At 56.0% G+C, this 18158-nt stretch overlaps 1 protein-coding gene across 3 annotated transcripts in view; it reads left to right on the top strand.

Moving 5' to 3' along the window:
* CDH22 (cadherin 22) overlaps nt 1-18158 on the top strand; it is a 181034-nt gene that overhangs the window by 53694 nt on the left and 109182 nt on the right. For 2 of the 3 annotated variants that reach the window (XM_084645984.1, XM_084645985.1), the window contains exons 2-3: nt 4904-6012; nt 16858-17152. In XM_084645984.1, coding sequence (XP_084502110.1) covers nt 5737-6012; nt 16858-17152 — 571 coding nt within the window. In that variant the 5' untranslated portion in view covers nt 4904-5736. The remainder of the gene's footprint in view (nt 1-4903; nt 6013-16857; nt 17153-18158) is intronic. The other variant, XM_084645987.1, reaches the window with a different exon arrangement.

Raw genomic sequence — 18158 nt, forward strand, 5'->3', positions numbered from 1 at the left:
GTGAGGTGGCATCCACATCCCCCCCCTCCTTAACCAGGGGCAGCAATGTAGTCTCGAGGTTCCCTGCGGAACTGGCACCCCGGGATCTATCCCCACTCACCCCGGGTAGGTCCCCTAGGCCTCTCCGCTCCCCCACCGCCAGTTCATGCTGCTGCTGCTTCTGCAGCTCTTTCTCGGGCTCTCGCTGTCTCTCACAGTCCTCTTGCTCTCTTGGACTCAGCTCCAATCCCGTCCATCTCCGATCCCCCAATGGGGAACCCGATCGTGAAGACCCCCGTCTGGTCGGGGACAGGAGTCTTGGGGATGCCTGGCTCCCACTCCGGCTGCTCCCAGATCCTGCTATAGCCCCATTTGGGTCAGGAATCTGCTCCTTAGAGCGGTCATCCTCCTCCAGCTGCACGATTAACTCTGCTTTGGTGAACTTTCCAGTGCTCAACCCTTCCTTTCTGCACAGGGTTACAATGTCCTTCTTAAGGAGACGGTGACAGGCCATCACTCTGCTGTTTCCAAGTTGCTGTGGACTCAAAGGCCTGTGTGCTCTTAGCTCCCCACGGTTTCCAGGGAGAACCCCTAGTGTACCAGCCCTTCTCGAGGTCACCCCCTCTTTGTCAGGGTCAAGCTGCAGACTCTTCCGCCCCGGGACCGCTTGCTGTAATCCCCCGGGGGACCCTGTTACTGCAAAAGTCCTTCTCTCTTATCACACACTCCTAGGGGTTAACCGTCCCCTGAAGCACTCTCTCTGAATCTTTAGCACACCTGGTCCCTGTCAGTCCCCCTTCATTTTACTGCTCCCCAGTCACTTACTGCAGGAAGTGCCGTCCACGGGGTGCAGTACATCCCACCATGACCACCAGTTGTCACGGAGTCCCTGGGCGATGCTCTGGAACTGCTCCCCATAAAGCCAAGCAGGGCTCTGGGGAAGTCTCCTTTCTGTGAGCAGCCTGTCTGCAGGACACACAGCTTCCACCTTCCTGGGTCTGACCTCGGAGCATTCAGCATCCTCTGCCCCTCCGTGCGCTTCCCACAGCGAGTCTGCTCAGACGGGGCTCCTGGGGAAGCCAGAGGATCCTGCACCCCAACTCCACAGTCAGATGTGACTCTCAGCCAGCCAGTAAAACAGAGGTTTATTAGACGACAGGAACATGGTCTAACACAGAGCTTGTAGGTGCAGAGAACAGGACCCCTCAGCTGGGTCCATTTTGGGGGGCCGTGAGCCAGACAACCACGTCTGCACTTCACTCCATGTCCCAGCCAGCCCTAAACTGAAGCTCCCTCCAGCCCCTCCTCCTTTGGGCTTTGTCCCTTTGGGCTTTGTCCCTTTCCCGGGCCAGGAGGTCGCCTGAGTCCTTTGTTCTCCAACCCTTTAGTTCTCACCTTGCAGTGGGGAAGGGCCAGGCCATCAGTTGCCAGAAACAGGGTGTCGGCCATTCTCTGTGTCCAGACCCCTGCACACACCTGCCCTCTCGGGCTCTGCAAGGATCATACACCCTTATCTAGGTGGTGGGATACTTAAGAAATGCCTAGGGCAAACTGAGACACCCCTACAGTATTCAGAGGAAACATTAAGCACAGTCCCACTTTGTCACAAGGCCCCACCCTTGGCCTGGGGGCTCTTCTCTCCCCAGGGCAGAGCTGAGGCCGACCTCTAGCTAGAAAACCTGCTTTAGCTGGATCGCTGCTGGGAGGAATTTGTTGTCAGGCGCTCAGGCAGGTTTGCAGAGTCTGTAAAACCCTAGACCTAGTGAGATTTGTCAGGCCCGGTCATTGTCCAGCAGAGCCGGACTAGAGTGGTCTGACCTGGAGATGAAAGCTCCACAATAGCCAGAGACTTTCCGGTCAGGCGTGACTGTGTTACACTGGCCATTGTCACTGATGCTTTGTACAGCATGTTTATGTACACGCCTGTGCATTACTTGTGGTTTTGTGCGTGCCATTATTGTTTGTTACAGGGCATTTTGCTCCCCGGGAGCAGCTGGCTCTGGCCATCTGGAGATGGGGCTAGATCAGAGGTGGGCAAACTGTGGGCCACATCCAGCCCGCGGGACCGTTCTGCCCTACCCCTGAGCTCCTGGCCCGGGAGGCTCGCCCCCGGCCCCTCCCCTGCTGTACCCCCTCCCTCGCAGCCTCTTCTCAGTACACGGCCGGGACAATGTTCTGGGCAGCAGGGCTGTGAGCTCCTGGGGCAGCGCAGCCCGGCGGCCCGACCCGGTGCCCTCTGCCCTGCGCGGCCCGACCCGGTGCCCTCTGCCCTGCGCGGCGTGGCTGGCTCCAGCTGGGCGGCCCGGCGGCCTGTCCTGGTGCAGCTGCGCTGCCAGCCACCCGCGCTCCAGGCAGCGCGGTAAGGGGGCAGGGAGCAGGGGAGGGGGGTTGGATGGGGGCAAGGGAGTTTGGGGGGTGGTCAGTGGCCGGGGGTGTGGATAGGGGTGCGGGCAGTCAGAGGGCAGGGAACAGGGGGGTTGAATGGGGGCAGGGGCTCTGGGGGTGGTCAGGGAGCAGGGGAGGTGGATGGGGCAGTCAGGAGAGGAGGGGGTGGATGGGGTGGCAGGGGGCAGTCAGGGGTGGGGGTTCCGGAGGCGGTCAGGGGACAGGGAGAAGGGGTGGGTGGGGGTTCCGGGGATGGTCAGGGGACAGGGAGAAGGGGTGGGTGGGTGGATGGGGCAAGGGTCCCAGAGGGGCTGTCGGGGTAAGAAGCAGGGGGGCTCAGATAGGGGGCGGGGGCTGGGCCACGCCTGGCTGTTTGGGGAGGCACAGCCTCCCCTAACCAGCCCTCCATACAATTTCCGAAAGTGGATGCGGCCTCAGGCCAAAAATTTGCCCACCCCTGGGCTAGATGCATCCCACTGACTTTGCACAGCAATGCTTCTGATGCCAAGGGGTGGAGGATTCAGCCCAAGTGATTGTGGACTGGTGGCCGACATTGTCAGCTCTGCACCCTCCGGCAGTTCTGCCCACTCATCCCTCCCTGCCTCCTAGAAACAGTTTCCTGCTTTAAAATGTCTTTCATATGGTTTGATCACAGGGCAAGCTGCCTAATTGGCAAAAGTGACTCCAAGACCCTCTGCCTCACACTAGAAATGAGTGCGCCAGGATGGCTGGGGGATGCCCTTTACTCATGCTCTGTTGGGCCTAGTGCATGGGTCATCGCTCTTTGCATTTACTAGTGAGTATCCGGTAGCACGTGCAGTGAGAGGGGCAATATTTCAGTGACAAGAGGCCTTGCTACAGCCCTGTCCGCTGAAGAGCGGGCCCAGGCAGCAGGACCTCTGGGCGATGCATTTGGGAAGGAAGCATTAATGAGGCTGAACAATAATTCCTGACTCCTCAAGGTGCACCAGAGACCCTGTGTTCCTCAGAGCATCAGGTGCCCACAGTTCAGTGTGTGCGAGTGGACTGGCCCCTGTGCATGTTATACAGGGCATACGTGTATATGCTGTAGCAGGCATGTGTGCGCGTGTGCACACGAGCTGGCTGGTGTGTGTGTGCTGGCGTGTGCATGACACCTGTGTGCTGTGTAGGAATCAGGAACTGAGTGATGCTCATTGTCTTCGCCACGTGAAAGCCCTGCATGCTGTGGGTGTGGGGGGGCAGGGAAATACCGAAGCAATGCTGCAGCGAGCTGGCGTGCTGTGTGCATCAAGCCCGTCGGGCCCGTGTGCCTGTCCTAGGAGGGCAGGGAGCCGAGTGCATGCGAGGGACTTGTCAGCTGCCGCCGAACTTGGGTTTGTAGCATCTGTCAGCGGCTGGGCTTTGAGGAGCCCTTCTCCAGGCTGCTGTGTGACTCCTGTGCTCCGGGCAGATCCTAGTCTGATTTGTAAGGGACACGGTTCAGGATGCCCCTTGCCCTGCCCCTCCACTCTGTCGTCTCCAGTAACAGATAGCGGGAGATGAACTTGGCAAGTCCATTTCAGCGGAATGTTTGAGGAGCAGAGTGCGTGGCTCTGGCTGGCCTCTGTGGGAAGCTCCAGCTGCAAGGGGGACAGAGAGGTGCCTGTCCATCCTCCCAAGAGCAAGGCGAGGCTTATTGCAAACCATCTGAAATGGTCCCTGTTGCACAGAGCATGTTTCCATCCTGGTGGCAGGTCACAAATCTCTTGCCCAGGCTTGTTTGTCTGTGTCTGGGACAAGGCCAGAGCTGTCTAGGAAGTTGGTATTGAGTATTCTCTGGACTCATCTTCTCAACTGATGTTGACCTGGAGCTCAATGAAGGTCACTCTGGCTCCCATAGACCCAAATTCGGGGCTGGCAGCTCCTTCCCAGTCTGAGAATATCAAAGGGTGAGGCTGGTAGAGGGGCTGGACAGGCTAATGGGTGGAGGCCAGAATTGGGGAGCCAGTCTCCCCTGAGCTCCAGTCCTGGTTCAGGCTGGTGGTGTTGTCCAAAGCACGCGCTCATTAGAGTGCTCAGCTGCACACACAGGGTGTCACGCAAAACCTGTGTCCCTCAGCCCCACACCAACAGCCACTGTTGGGAGCCTTAGCCTGTGAGGCCCTCCCGGCGCCATCTGATCACCCCGAGTAACTGTACTTACTCTCACTTGGATCCCAGAAGCAGTGTGAGGGGGAGGCGCGCTGGTTTGAGCCGTCGCTGTTCTCCGGATCCTTGCTAAATACAGGAATTTCCATAGAGATGAAAGCTCCACTTCTCTGCTACCCTCCTCCTCCTCCTCCTCCTCCCGATGTCCCTGGCTCTCGCAGCTCCTGCAATGCCAGGCTCCCACACGTGGCATCAAGGGAGGGGACAGCAGCACCACAAAGAAGGAGAGAAAGCCGGGGAGAAAAAGAGCCGGGCAGCAAGCACAGGAGATGAAGGGAGCATGAGGGGTAGCCAGGCGAGGGGAGGCACTCAGAGCGGGTAGTGCAGTGCTCAGCCCAGGGGTCGTCACTAACATCTTGGCCTCTTTCAGGTTCCCAGAGACGCTGGCAGTTGCCCTGTGCTCACCCGAGTGAACTGGCAGAGGATGGAAGTGGCTGGCAGCAGCTTGGTGAAGGGTTCTCCTCTGGAAACTGGAGTGCAACAGCCGCAAAGATGGAGAATACAAATGCCCTCAGCCTGAGCAGCCCTGTGCCAGGGCCTGCCACACGTGGATCTGTAGCCTGATAGCACAGGGCCTGTTTCCGGAGTGGGCGAGCGCCCGTCTTGGCCACAACAGGCCACTCCTGTTAAGATCTCTCATGAAACTTAATGCAAAGGTGCTCGCTCTGCTGTCCTGCAAACTGCAAGTGCAGCCTTCTCTGCCCCCACAGGGAGAGCCCTGCCACAGGCAGCAGAACCCCCCTCTCTGCTTGCTGAAGTGTCCCCAGGGTGGCATATGGGGAGAGCAGAGGGGGGGATAAATGGTCTTTTGACCCCTGGCTCCCAAGGAACTGCAGCCACCAGCCCAGCCACGGAGCAGCGCAGCCCTGGGTCGCTGGCGAATGTGGCATGCGAGCGCTGATGGGAAAGCACTAGTTGTCTGGCCACACAGAGTCTCTGAGCGGGCCCAGGCTGTAGCCTCTTCAAGGCAGAAAGCTTGACTGTTCTCTCCTTGCTCAGCCCAATGCCAGGAGCCGAGGATGCTGGTTGCTTGTTGCTGTCAGCAGCATGCCTGGGGCCTTGGCAGACGTAACTCCTAGCCCACAGGCACCCTGAGGAGCCTGACTGCCTGGAGTGAGGTCTCGGCGGGGATGGGGAAGCTGCCCCATCCGGGCTGGTGAGCCCCACAGTGGTGGTGTCAGGCCCCTTCCTGCTCCCCAAAGGATGTCAGCGTCCTCTCTGAAAGCCACTCTCCATGCAGCCTCCCGGTGCGCAGTAGTGATGGCTCTGCCAGGCTTCTCGTGGACCATATTTCTGCTACTCTGCACCCTGGAGCAGCTGGGGGCCCTGGCCATTCACATGGAGGCTGGGAGGCCGGGCCTGGAGCAGTCAGGGGACAGTATGCTGCTGGCAGGCGGACGTGTGAAGCGCGGCTGGGTGTGGAACCAGTTCTTTGTGGTTGAGGAGTACACGGGCACGGAGCCGCTGTACGTGGGAAAGGTAAAGTGACCTTGGTATGTCTCTGCAGGGCCCAGGCCTGTTGCCGGGAGGGGAGGGGGCTGGAGCTAGGCCAGGAGCATGGCCAGGCACAGCGGGTGCCCCTGCCGCACGGGAGGAAAGGCCCTGCTGCGGGGGGGGCTGCACTGAAGGCAAGGAGCATCCCTGAGTGGGGTGGGAAGGCTGCTCGAGTGGATTAGGAGCCCTCAGGGCCGGGCAGTTTTAGACACAGTCATTGTTTGATGGGGCTTCAGCAGGGCCAGTAGGTTCAGAGAAAATCCAGAGCAGGGAATACCCCCTAGATGGACAGCTGCCACCTCCAGTGCTGTGTGGGCACAGGGGGAGGGGAGGAGGCAAACTGGCAGCACCCGGGGGCACTGGGGGAAGGGCAGGCTGGAGGTGTCCCAGGGGCGCGATGGGAAGGGGGGCTGGCGGTGTCGGGGGCTGACGATGCCCTCAATGGGAGGGGATGAAGGGAAGTTGTGGGCAATGCCCTGGGGGTACATGGAGAAGGGGGGCTGGCGGTGTCCCAGGGGGTGATGGGAAGTGTGGGGGGGCTGGCGGTGTCTGTGGGGAGCGGCCATGGGAAGGGGGGCTGGCGGTGTCTGGAGGGGCGGCCATGGGAAGTGGTGGGGGCTGGCAGTGCCTCCAGTGGGGTGATGGGAAGTGGTGGGGGCTGGCGGTGTCCTTGGGGGTGATGGGAAGGGGGGCTGTCAGTGCCCTGGTGGGGTGTTGGGAAGTTGGGGGAGCTGCTGGTGTCTGGGGGGGGTGATGGGAAGTTGGGGTGGCAGTGCCCCGGTGGGAAGTTGGGGGGGGCTGGCGGTGCTGTGGGGGGCTATGGGAAGGGGGGGTGGGCGATGGGAAGCGGGATGGCGGTGCCCCCGGTGGGAGGGGAAGGGGAGGTGGTGGGCAGTGCCCCGGGGAGTGCCCCGACACACACAGTGCAGTGACTGTCCAGTGATGGTGCTGTGGGGGGTGATGGGAAGTCGGGGGGGCTGGCGGTGCTGTGGGGGGCGATGGGAAGGGGGGGTGGGCGATGGGAAGCGGGATGGCGGTCCCCTCGGTGGGAGGGGAAGGGGAGGCGGTGGGCACTGCCCTGGGGAGCGCCCCGAAACACACAGTGCAGTGACTGTCCAGTGATGGTGCTGTGGGGGGGTGATGGGAAGTCGGGGGGGCTGGCGGTGCTGTGGGGGGCTATGGGAAGGGGGGGTGGGCGATGGGAAGCGGGATGGCGGTCCCCTCGGTGGGAGGGGAAGGGGAGGCAGTGGGCAGTGCCCTGGGGAGCGCCCCGACACACACAGTGCAGTGACTGTCCAGTGATGGTGCTGGACTCTGGTGGAGACGTGACCCTTGCTGCGAAGCTGGATGAGCAGGGCTAGGGAGCTGGGGGTGGGGTGGCGGATGGGCTCTGTGGACACAGGGATTTTGCACAGCAGGGCCAGACTGGGCCCTGGGATTCACACCTGGGCAGAGCTGCTCCTGCTGGGTGTGTGCATGGGGGGCAGCCAGAGGGCCAGTTACCATCCCATCCAGAACCCTCCTCCCTGGGAACGCCAAGGTGGGAGCGGCAACGGCTCTGCCCTGAAGGGAGCATCATCATCACTTCAGCCAGGGGTTCCCTCTTCCTTCCCAGCAACAGGCACATGGGCCTTGCACCCCTCCCCTTCCCCCACCACTGCATTCCTCTCCAGGGGTAGCTCCATGGCACTTCATCCCCTCCCCCACAGGATAGCTCCATGGCACTGCGTTCCCCAAGTCGTCCTCTTGCAGGGGTGGTTGTGTTGGGTTTCAGACTCTCACCATTGGCTTGCTTCCAGTCCTGGGAGGAATGAGCTCAAACTTACCCGCCAGATCTCCCCTGAGGACTGTGCTGGCTGTTTTCTGGTTCCTGGTCCATGCAGACTGGGGCTGGCTCAGAAAACAGCCCCTTCAGGCCTCCATGTGCAAATTCCTCCCTCCCTGTTCCTCTGCCCAATTAGTTACCCCAGAGTAAAGGTGTTGCTGTATTTACATAATGTGATTCCAATTTGCATAAAAGATTTGCATGGAATGCACTTAATATGCCTCTATTTGCATATGAATGTGCCAGGCGGGATGCGGGGGGGGGGGGTTGTTCTTCAGGCAAAGGCTAATATTACAGACGCAGAGTCGCTTTGCTTTAGGCCAAGGACTGGGGTCTGGCTCCTACGTCCCAGTCCTGGGTGGTACATGGGGGATGGGCTAGTGCCTGGGCAGGAGTCCGGGGTTGTGGGAATTACTGGGGCACCCAGGGGAGTGGAGTTGGCCTTCCTCATGGCAGTATTGATATTACGCTTGTGCCCAGTCCAGATCAGGCTGCGTTGCACTGGGCTCTGGGCAGCACCCTGGGAGACTCAGCCGGTGCCAAACCCTGCCGTTGGGTTTGAGACTGATGGTGGGGTGGGAGGCGGGACAACCGGGGGTGGTGGGATAAGCTGGTGTGGGTGCGTAGGCTCCACAGAGCCAGTCCTGTGTCCCCGTGAGAGCTGAGTGCAGGGCCTGGCACAGTGGCTGTTGACCAGGGGAGTGACAGTGTGCTAACTTCAGAGGCGACTCAGTTCATGCCATTTATATCTTCTCTTTCCCTTAGCGTTTCCCTCTCTGCTAGCTGATGAATACTGCTGTTAGACCTGGTACCATGGAGATGCTCCGAACCTCTGGTGAGGGGTGTGGTGTGAAAGCCCAGAGAGACAGTAACTATGGTAGCTAACTGCATGTTGCCCCTGCCAGCAGCTGGGGCTGGCATGTGCTTGTCCTCCAGCACCCAGGTTGGCACTCAGTGTTTGTGCAGTGTGGATGGCCCCCCAGCCCTGCCCATGTGACGTATTTGGCTGGTGCTTTCCTCAGGGCTCTGTGATTAGGCCATCCCAGGGCACCTTCTCCTTCCCGTTCCAGCACAGTGAGCAAGCATCTCCATTGCCCAGCATGCCCTGATGCAGGCGCAGTGTGGACTGCGTTGGGGGTGATCCCCTGTGTCAGTTGGGGCAGAGGTGTGTGCTGTGAGTCGGTTCTAATGGCTTGGCTGTGCTTGGGGCACGTATGCTTCAGGGCTGTGAGTCTGGGGGGATGCCACGTGGACAGGATCATGGGTGAGGCTCCAGTTGAATTTTAAACAATCCTCTGTGCCCGTTTTTGCAGACGCTCAGGAAGCCTTGCTCCTCCATGAAGATGCTGGATACGGTTACAGTTAATTGACAGCTCCCCTGGGGAGCGACTTGAAGCATCAGGCCTTGTCGAATTCCAGAGGTAGCCTAGCAACAGCCTCATTTCCAAAATGAACTCAGGAACCTAAAACTGGCCCATTTTACATCCCCTTTCCACATCACCTGCCAGCCCTGAGTGAACAGCCAGGCCACACAGAGAACAGTTCCCTGTAAATATCCCTCTCAAAGGCCTGCTCTCCCCTACAGCTGCTGTCCAGGCTGGGGCTGGAGTAGCCAGGAGCTGCTCCCGCAGCCTGCACTCCTGCCCTGCTCCCGACAGTGCCCCTGCCAGGAGAGGCTGGGGAGAATGAAACCAGTTACAGTCTCTTCCTGCTGCTGGTGTTTTAACTGCTCCATAGCGCGGCTCCGTTATGGAGCAGCTGTGAGCCTCCCATGGTCAGTGTTCCTGCACTTCTCCCTGGAGAACGTGTGGCGGGGACAGGCAGGTATGGGAACTGCTGGTAGCTCTCTCTAGGAGGCACCTACACACTTCCCAGCAGTGCCACCAGCTGGGAAAGGCTTGGCTAGCCTCCCACACCCCTACATGTGCTCGTCTGAGGGCCAATAACATTTCTGTACAAGATGGATTCTCTTGCTAATCCTTTTTCGGAACTGTAATTTCCCCCGAGGCTGCTGTCAGTTTGATGTGGATTTCTTTGGGTTTTTTAAGGAGAATTATGGGGTCAGCGCTAGTTACAAACTTCTGCATGTGGACAGATCTATTTTAGATAAAAGGGGATTAAAGGGAAAAAAGCAGATTTAATTAAGTTGCTAATATTTAAAGAAAATTGATGAACTAAGGCTTTATGAGCTGGAGCAAACACAGAGCATGCCTTCATTATGGCCAGTTTTTATTTGATTTTCTTTATTTTTCAATCCCAAAGTAGTTTTTATTTATGTATCTGTGCTTGCTTTTTAATCATTTTAATAAGGAAAATGCACCTCTATTCACATTTAATTTTGATTTAATTAGCAGGCAGTAATTAATGGCCTTGTAAAATCCCAGTGTTAGCCCTTTAGAGCAGGGAAATAATTTCCCTTTTTAACAAACTGAACAGTTGAAAGATTTTCATCTTTTCTAAGAGGCCCTTTTCCCAGCATTGCCCAGACACACCTCATCACCAGGAATAAGGAGTGACTCCGTGGCTGAATGTGGGGCGTCCTTCCCCCATCCTGGGTGAAGAGCATGCCCAGGAGGGAAGGGGTCATTGCACCCTGCTCCGGAGCTGCTGCTTTATTTTAAATTATGGGATGGTGAGAGAGAGCCTCCCAGCTGTGCTCTGGAGATGCTGGGATTATGTTTGCCCTGGATTCACCTGCTCCTGGTGTGCCAAGAAGTTGGGACGAAGCACGGAGAGGCCTGTTGTCCGAGGAAGGGGCAGGTTTCAGGGGTTAATGATGCAGATGCATATTCTGATCTCACCCCGGTGTAAGTCTGGAGTAACTCCATTGACTCCTGATTTAGCCTGGCACAGCTGAGATGGGATCCAGGCTAGTGGGGTCTCTGGAGGACTGGCCATAGGAGGGAAATGGTGGCTGTCCCTGTGGCTATCTGCGCTGTGGGATGGCTGCTGTCTCTGCTCCTTTGGCTCTTGGCACTGTCAAACTCTGCACCCTCTGGCTGTCTGCACTGCCGCAGCCTCTCTTGAGCCATCTACAAAGCAAAACCAGTACAAGGTTTGTTCTCCAGATTGGCTTGGGAGAGGCTGGCTTTGCCCATTGGTCATGTACTCCTGGAGAGGCCTTGGGGACGTTTGGGGCAGGTGTGCAGTGGCCACAGCACAGGGCAAGGCGTTTGTCTCTGTGACACCACTCACCAGAGCCACCCTGCAGCTTGTCACCGTATTTAGTTTCTGTGCTGGTGGGTCTGTGGTGGCAGGGGGAGGCAGGCCAGGAACGAGCAATAGTGTGTTTCACTTCAGAACCGGATGTATTGGCAGACTGGGGTGGGGATGGGGGTAAAGACCGGGACTGTGGTGCCTTGGCAGAACTCTGGGTGGGTGGGGGACCGCCCTGCAACAGCTGGGGGTGCTGCAGCTCAATCTGGAGGGATTTGCGGGATGTGAGGGGCTCTGGGAATGCCGTAGGAGCCAGCGGTAGGGCTAGGCTGCACTGGTAGAGCTGTGCAGAAGATGCTAACCCAAACCTGCCTCCACGCTGACGCCATTCACCTCTCACCCCTGTGAACAGGACGGATCACCAAAATCCATCCCAACATTTAAATGGACGGTAAGGAGCCAAATGCAGCATGGGTACGTCAACACTGCAATTAAACACCCGCGCCTGGCCCGTCAGCTAACATGAGCTTGCGGGGTTCGGGCCGCAGGGCTGTTTAATCGGTCCCAGAGCCCTGGCTCCAGCTTAGGACCAAACATCTACACTGCAAGAGCCCCGGGCCTGAGTCAGCTGACATGGGCCAGGCGCAAGTGTTTATTTGCAGTGTAGACATGCCCCATGGGGCAAATGATCCGGGGGCAGCTGCTGCAGGTGTCAGAGCTCAGGTTAGTGCTGTGTGCCAAGTTCACTGACTCTCAGAGAGAGAGCCCGAGAAATCAGACTGTTGCATTTTTGTGCTTTAAAAACCTGCATATCCATATTGTGGCCCAGGTTTCAGAACTGCTCTGAGGTCCAACTGGCCATGTGTGTGCCCAAACCCTGTGCTGGTGCATGCAATATTGGTGATTGTACACCAGGTTAGGGGTGTAAATGCAGACTCACTTTCACACCCAAAGCACCCCCTGCTCCTTCTCCAACCCTCCTTGCTGTATCCCCTCAGACATCTGCAGACGGTTATCCTACTCCCCCGTTAGTTGTTGTTTAGCCAAGTGATGCAGATTTAGCTCATTAATCTTCCCTTGTAAATCTGTCTTTCCAGCCCCCAGAGTGAGGGTTCCGTTTTCCTTCCTGGTTTTCCAGGTTACAGGGCTGCTGGCATCTGCTCTGAGCATGGAGTCAGTGTTAAGCAAATGTGGAGGAGGGATATGCTGCGAGTTTGGACTGTTTGCTGGGCAAAGGGGCTGGACGGGCAGGTTTATCTCCTGGCTGATAATTAATCATGAGTCTTGTCGCTGTTGTTATGAGCAGAGAAATGCATTTGTGTATGTGGCCTCTGCACTTTATGGAACGGATACAGTCTCTGCCGTGGTGTTTCAGTCTCTGGCAAGAGTTGACATGGGGCAGAAGGATGTGATGCAGAGCAGGCAGGGTCATTCCTGTGCAAACCAGCTGGATGACAACCTTACGGCTGCAATCTCTGCAGGGCTGGGATATTGCCCAGGCAACAGGAAGGGTATGTCCAGGGTGGCTGGCCTCTTTAAATGAAGCAGGTCCTGTGCCCTGTGTCAGAGCAGGCACTCCCGCTTGGCCAGTTGAGAGGGTGTGAAGCACCTGGGGCTAGAAAGGATCAGGGAGAGTCAGAGGGAGGAGGGACGGACGGACGCTGATGTTCTGTGGAGAAAGCTGAAGAGCAGCAGAGGGGTTTGCTGGCTAACCTTCCCACACTGGAGTGCTAGGGCTGGAGGGGGCTGAAGGTCAGCAGAGGGAGTTGCCTACTGACATCCAAGCTGGGGAGTCTGGGGCTGGAGAGGGCTGTAGACAGGAACAGTGGATGGGCTAACCCTCCGAGGTCTCTATGAAGGAGAGCTGGAGCCAGAGGGCCAAAGAGGGCTGAGGTCCAAGAGAACAGTGGGAGGGCCCACCTCTGGCTGGGGTGAGGTGAGAATATAGCAGAACTGGGGAAGTGACAGAGGATGTGGAAAAAGCTAATGTACTCAATGCTTTTTTGCCTCTGTCTTCACGAGCAAGGTCAGCTCCCAGACTGCTGCACTGGGCACCTCATGGGGAGGAGTTGACCAGCCCTCTGTGGAGAAAGAAGTGGTTCGGGACTATTTAGGAAAGCTGGACGAGCACAAGTCCATGGGGCCGGATGCGCTGCATCCGAGAGTGCTAAAGGAGTTGGCGGATGTGATTGCAGAGCCATTGGCCATTATCTTTGAAAACTCATGGCGATCGGGGGAGGTCCTAGATGACTGCAAAAAGACTAATGTAGTGCCCATCTTTTAAAAAGGGAAGGAGGAGGATCCTGGGAACTACAGGCCAGTCAGCCTCACCTCAGTCCCTGGAAAAATCATGGAGCAGGTCCTCAAGGAATCAATTCTGAAGCACTTAGAGGAGAAGAAAGTGATCAGGAACAGCCAGCATGGATTCACCAAGGGCAAGTCGTGCCTGACTAATCTAATTGCCTTCTATGATGAGATAACTGGCTCTGTGGATGACGGGAAAGCAGTGGACGTGTTATTCCTTGACCTTAGCAAAGCTTTTGATATGGTCTCCCACAGTATTCTTGCCAGCAAGTTTGTAGAATCATAGAATATCAGGGTTGGAAGGGACCTCAGGAGGTCATCGAGTTCAACCCCCTGCTCAAAGCAGGACCAATCCCCAACTAAATAATCCCAGCCAGGGATTTGTCAAGCCTGACCTTAAAAACCTCAAAGGAAAAAGTTTAAGTTTAAAGAAGTATGGGCTAGATGAATGGACTATAAGGTGGATAGAAAGCTGGCTAGATCGTCAGGCTCAATGGGTAGTGATCAATGGCTCCATGTCTAGTTGGCAGCCAGTATCAAGTGGAGTGCCCCAAGGGTTGGTCCTGGGGCTGGGTTTGTTCAATATCTTCATTAATGATCTGGAGGATGGTGTGGATTGCACCCTCAGCAAGTTTGCAGATGACACTAAACTGGGAGGAGAGGTAGATATGCTGGAGGGTAGGGATAGGATACAGAGGGACCTAGACAAATTAGAGGATTGGAGCAAAAGAAATCTGATGAGGTTCAACAAGGACAAATGCAGAGTCCTGCACTTCGGATGGAAGAATCCCATGCACCGCTACAGACTAGGGACTGAATGGCTCGGCAGCAGTTCTGCAGAAAAGGACCTAGGGGTTACAGTGGACGAGAAGCTGGATATGAGTCACCAGTGTGCCCTTGTTGCCAAGAAGGCTAATGGCATTTTGGGCTGTATAAGTAGGGGCATTGTCAGCAGATCGAGGGACGTGATCATTCCCCTCTATTAGACATTGGTGAGGCCTCATCTGGAGTACTGTGTCCAGTTTTGGGCCCCACACTACAAGAAGGATGTGGAAAAATTGGAAAAAGTTCAGCGGAGGGCAACAAAAATGATCAGGGGACTGGAATACATGAGTTATGAGGAGAGGCTGAGGGAACTGGGATTGTTTAGTCTGCGGAAGAGAAGAATGAGGGGAGATTTGATAGCTGCTTTCAACTACCTGAAGGGGAGTTCCAAAGAGGATGGATCTGGACTGTTTTCAGTGGCAGCAGATGACAGAACAAGGAGTAGTGGTCTCAAGTTGCAGTGGGGGAGAGGTTTAGGTTGGATATTAGGAAAAACTTTTTCACTAGGAGGGTGGTGAAGTACTGGAATGGGTTACCTAGGGAGGTCGTGGAATCTTCTTCCTTAGAGGTTTTTAAGGTCAGGCTTGAGAAAGCCCTGTCTGGGATGAGTTAGTTGGGCATTGGTCCTGGTTTGAGCAGGGGGTTGGACTCAATGACCTCCTGAGGTCCCTTCCATCCCTGATATTGTAAGATTCTATGAAGTGAGGGAAAGTGAGTATGCCCTCCCTGTGGAGAGGCTGTGGGGGCTCCTGTTAGGAAGAGCGGGGTTGCGCTTCAGCTGGAGGGGCTTTGGGGTGGCTGTCGTGGCAGGACAGAAGAGGACCGACGAAGACCCCGGGTGGGGTGGAAGGTGCTGGAGTGTGGTATGTGCTATGTCGATGGACTGGCTGTCATGGGATTGTAAGGACAATGTGCACTGGAGTGATCAGTGGGCTGTCTGGGGATTTCCGTTTGGGACTGTTTGCACGAGAGTTTTGTAATGAACCAGCCCCAAGAATGGGTGTTACTGAGTCAAGCAAACCTGGTGTGGAGCCATTAGGGGCCTGAGAAGGGATGTGGGGCCAGAACCCTGCTGTTAGGGTAGCCAGCTGCAAAGGGGTGTCTGGGTGTGTTTCTCAAGTGGGGCCAGGTGAGTCGGTGTTTCCTAGGATGGCTTGGCAGGGGTGTATTTTCCAGGTATTGCCAGTCACGCAGGGGTAATTCCTAGGTGATACCAGGCAGGTGGCTGTATTTCCTGCATGATGTTGTTTGGTCAGGTGTATTTCCCAGGCAATGCTGGGCAGGTGGGTATATTTTCTGGGTGATGCTGGGCAGGTTAGTATATTTCCTGGCAATGCAGGGTGGGAGTGTATATTTGACATAGACAATAATATATGACTAGCATGGAAAGAACATTGAATTGTCCAATGTGTGGGCATCTTACTCACGAAATAAATATATAAACTGTATCTAACAAGATAAATATAATGAAGGCATCATAAAAAGAGGCAGGTCCTGGTATAAATTCTTGCTGGTGGAACTGAATGTCTTTAAGGTGGATTATAGAACTGCAGTTTGGAAGATTGAATGGCCCATAAACATTTTCATATTTCATTAGCCGATTAATGGACAGCTCTTTTTTTGGCAACTTTGCTGATTCTCAGCAGAAATTGTGGGGAGTAAATGAATGCGTCTGATGAAACCTTTCTGGGGGCCTGTCCATTATGGATTGCCCCAATTAATGCCCGGGCTGCTCTCCTCAGAGATGCATTCTGCCTGTCCAGTTACTGTTAATAGATTTCTCATAAGTGGCTGGATTGTAAAAACCTCATAACTCAGTTTAATGCCACCAATAAAATTATCTCCGGACGCCTGGCCTGGATTCCAGGTGGCTGCAGGGCAAAGGGAGCTGCTGTTTACCCTTTCGCTCCCTCATTCTAAATAGCATCTTAATTAGAAAACGAAGAGGAAATTGTTGGCTACAAAAGCTGCTTTCCTGAGGGGCTGTTTCTGGTGCTGAATTCAGGGCTCATATCCCTGCCAGGATGCTGGGTGGGCATGAAGCTGTCACCATGTGGAAGGGCTGGCAGCCACTGGTATCGAGGGCCAGAGCATGCACACCAGAGTAGTGGGGCAGCTGGCTCGGGTTTGGAAGGGCAGTGAGCTGGTGTTTACACACATCACAGAGCGGGTTTCACAGTGCTGCATGCAGTAACTCGATGCTGGCCTTGTGGATGTTGAAGCCTCACACGCATTGGCTTTGTTCACGTTGTGTCTCCTGTACTGTCAATCACTCTGTCTTTGAGGGCTGCTCTGGCCCGTGTGATGGGGGTGGTCTGAGCTGCACAGAATTATTCTCAGCTTCATGTTAGAAGGGAGTGGGGCAGAGATCTGGTGACAGGCCTAAGGTCACACAGCAAAGCAGTGGCAGAGCCAGGAATTGAACCCAGGTCTTCCAGGTCCCAGCCCAGGACGAGCGCATCGCTTGCTCTTCCCTTGCAAGAGGGACAGGCCGATCTGGACTAACTCTTGGCAGTGAAAACCATGCAGCACCAGGCCCCTGCTCTGCCTGCCCTCCCCACCCCAGACCCCTGCTTTAGCCCCTCCCACTCCATGGGCCCTCTCTTGCCAGGGGTCTCCTCAATGTCTTGGCTCTCGCAGCAGGAGTGGCAGCTGTTGCTCCAGCTGGCTCAGTTGCCCTCTCTCAGCACCAGCCCTCACCCTCTGTCCTTCCTCTGCAGATCCACTCGGACTCAGATGAGGGGGACGGGTCCATCAAGTACACCATCTCCGGGGAGGGCGCAGGAACCATCTTCCTCATTGATGAGGTCACAGGCGACATCCATGCCACCGAGCGCCTGGACCGGGAGCAGAAGACGTTCTACACACTGCGGGCACAGGCCCGGGACCGCCAGACCAATCAGCTGCTGGAGCCTGAGTCCGAGTTCATCATCAAGGTGCAGGACATAAACGACAGCGAGCCCCGTTTCCTGGAGGGGCCCTACATAGGCAGCGTGGCCGAGCTGTCCCCCATAGGTAGGTGCCCTGCACCCGCACTGAGTACAAGGGGATGGGGGTGAGGAGCTGGCAGCCCCTGCTCCCTTCCATTACCCTGAGCTGTCAAATTAGAGTCTTGTCCAGCACAAAATCACTTGTCATAAATCCAGGGATTCCAGCAACTGGAGCCAAGGGGGAAAATAAATAAAGCAGTTTAGGGAAACAATTGAGTAAATCCTCAGCGCTGATGGCCAGCTGGAGAAGCACGTGGGCTCGCCCATGAGCCTGTGCAATGGGAGTGGGCTGAGCTGGGTGCCAACCCCCTGCCCCCATCTGAGGTTTGCCCAGTTCTGCCCCAGCTATCCTCCATACATGCCGGTCTCTGCTGCTCTCAGGCACTGGGGAGGAGGCCCCAGGCCTTGCTGGAGGTAGGGTCTGCTGCTGCTTAGGATCATACTGAGACTGATATTTCTTGCCATATTTCTTGTCTCCTTGCCTCTGGCTGTGTTTGCGGCACGTACGTTCCCAGCTCTCCCCACCCCTGGGATTCCACCTCCCCCATCTGTCAGTGCCTGGCTGCTGTTGCCTGGTCTATTAATTATATTGATTACTTAAAAATTCCCAGTTAACATTCAGAGGTTTGATTGGTTCTCGTCCCAAGATCAGGCGCAGTATTATCAGAATTCCTATTTAATTGGGAACCCGGACGTACATGGTCACAACACTCACACTTTTATTAACATCGTTAGCAAAGTTACAAGCTCCCCAGCCCAGCCAGAAAGGCAGAGAGAGCACAAAACGAGCTGAGCCGCCCCTTGCAGAACAAGCTAACATGTTAGCTCTCCTCACTATCAGCACCATCCCCAGTGGTCATCATCCTGGCATCCCAGGCGCGTGGGTGGGATACATCTGTTACAATATGTCTTTGTGACGCGGCCAGGCCTAATACATATTCAGGAGGGGCTCAGCCCCTTCCCCGTATTTGTAGTTCCTCACTGTACTGATGCTGGGGTGTTCTTCTCCCATAAGTTATTAATCCCCTTAC

Source organism: Lepidochelys olivacea (assembly GCF_965140295.1).
Source record: "Lepidochelys olivacea isolate rLepOli2 genome assembly, chromosome: 13".
Taxonomy (NCBI): domain Eukaryota; kingdom Metazoa; phylum Chordata; order Testudines; family Cheloniidae; genus Lepidochelys; species Lepidochelys olivacea.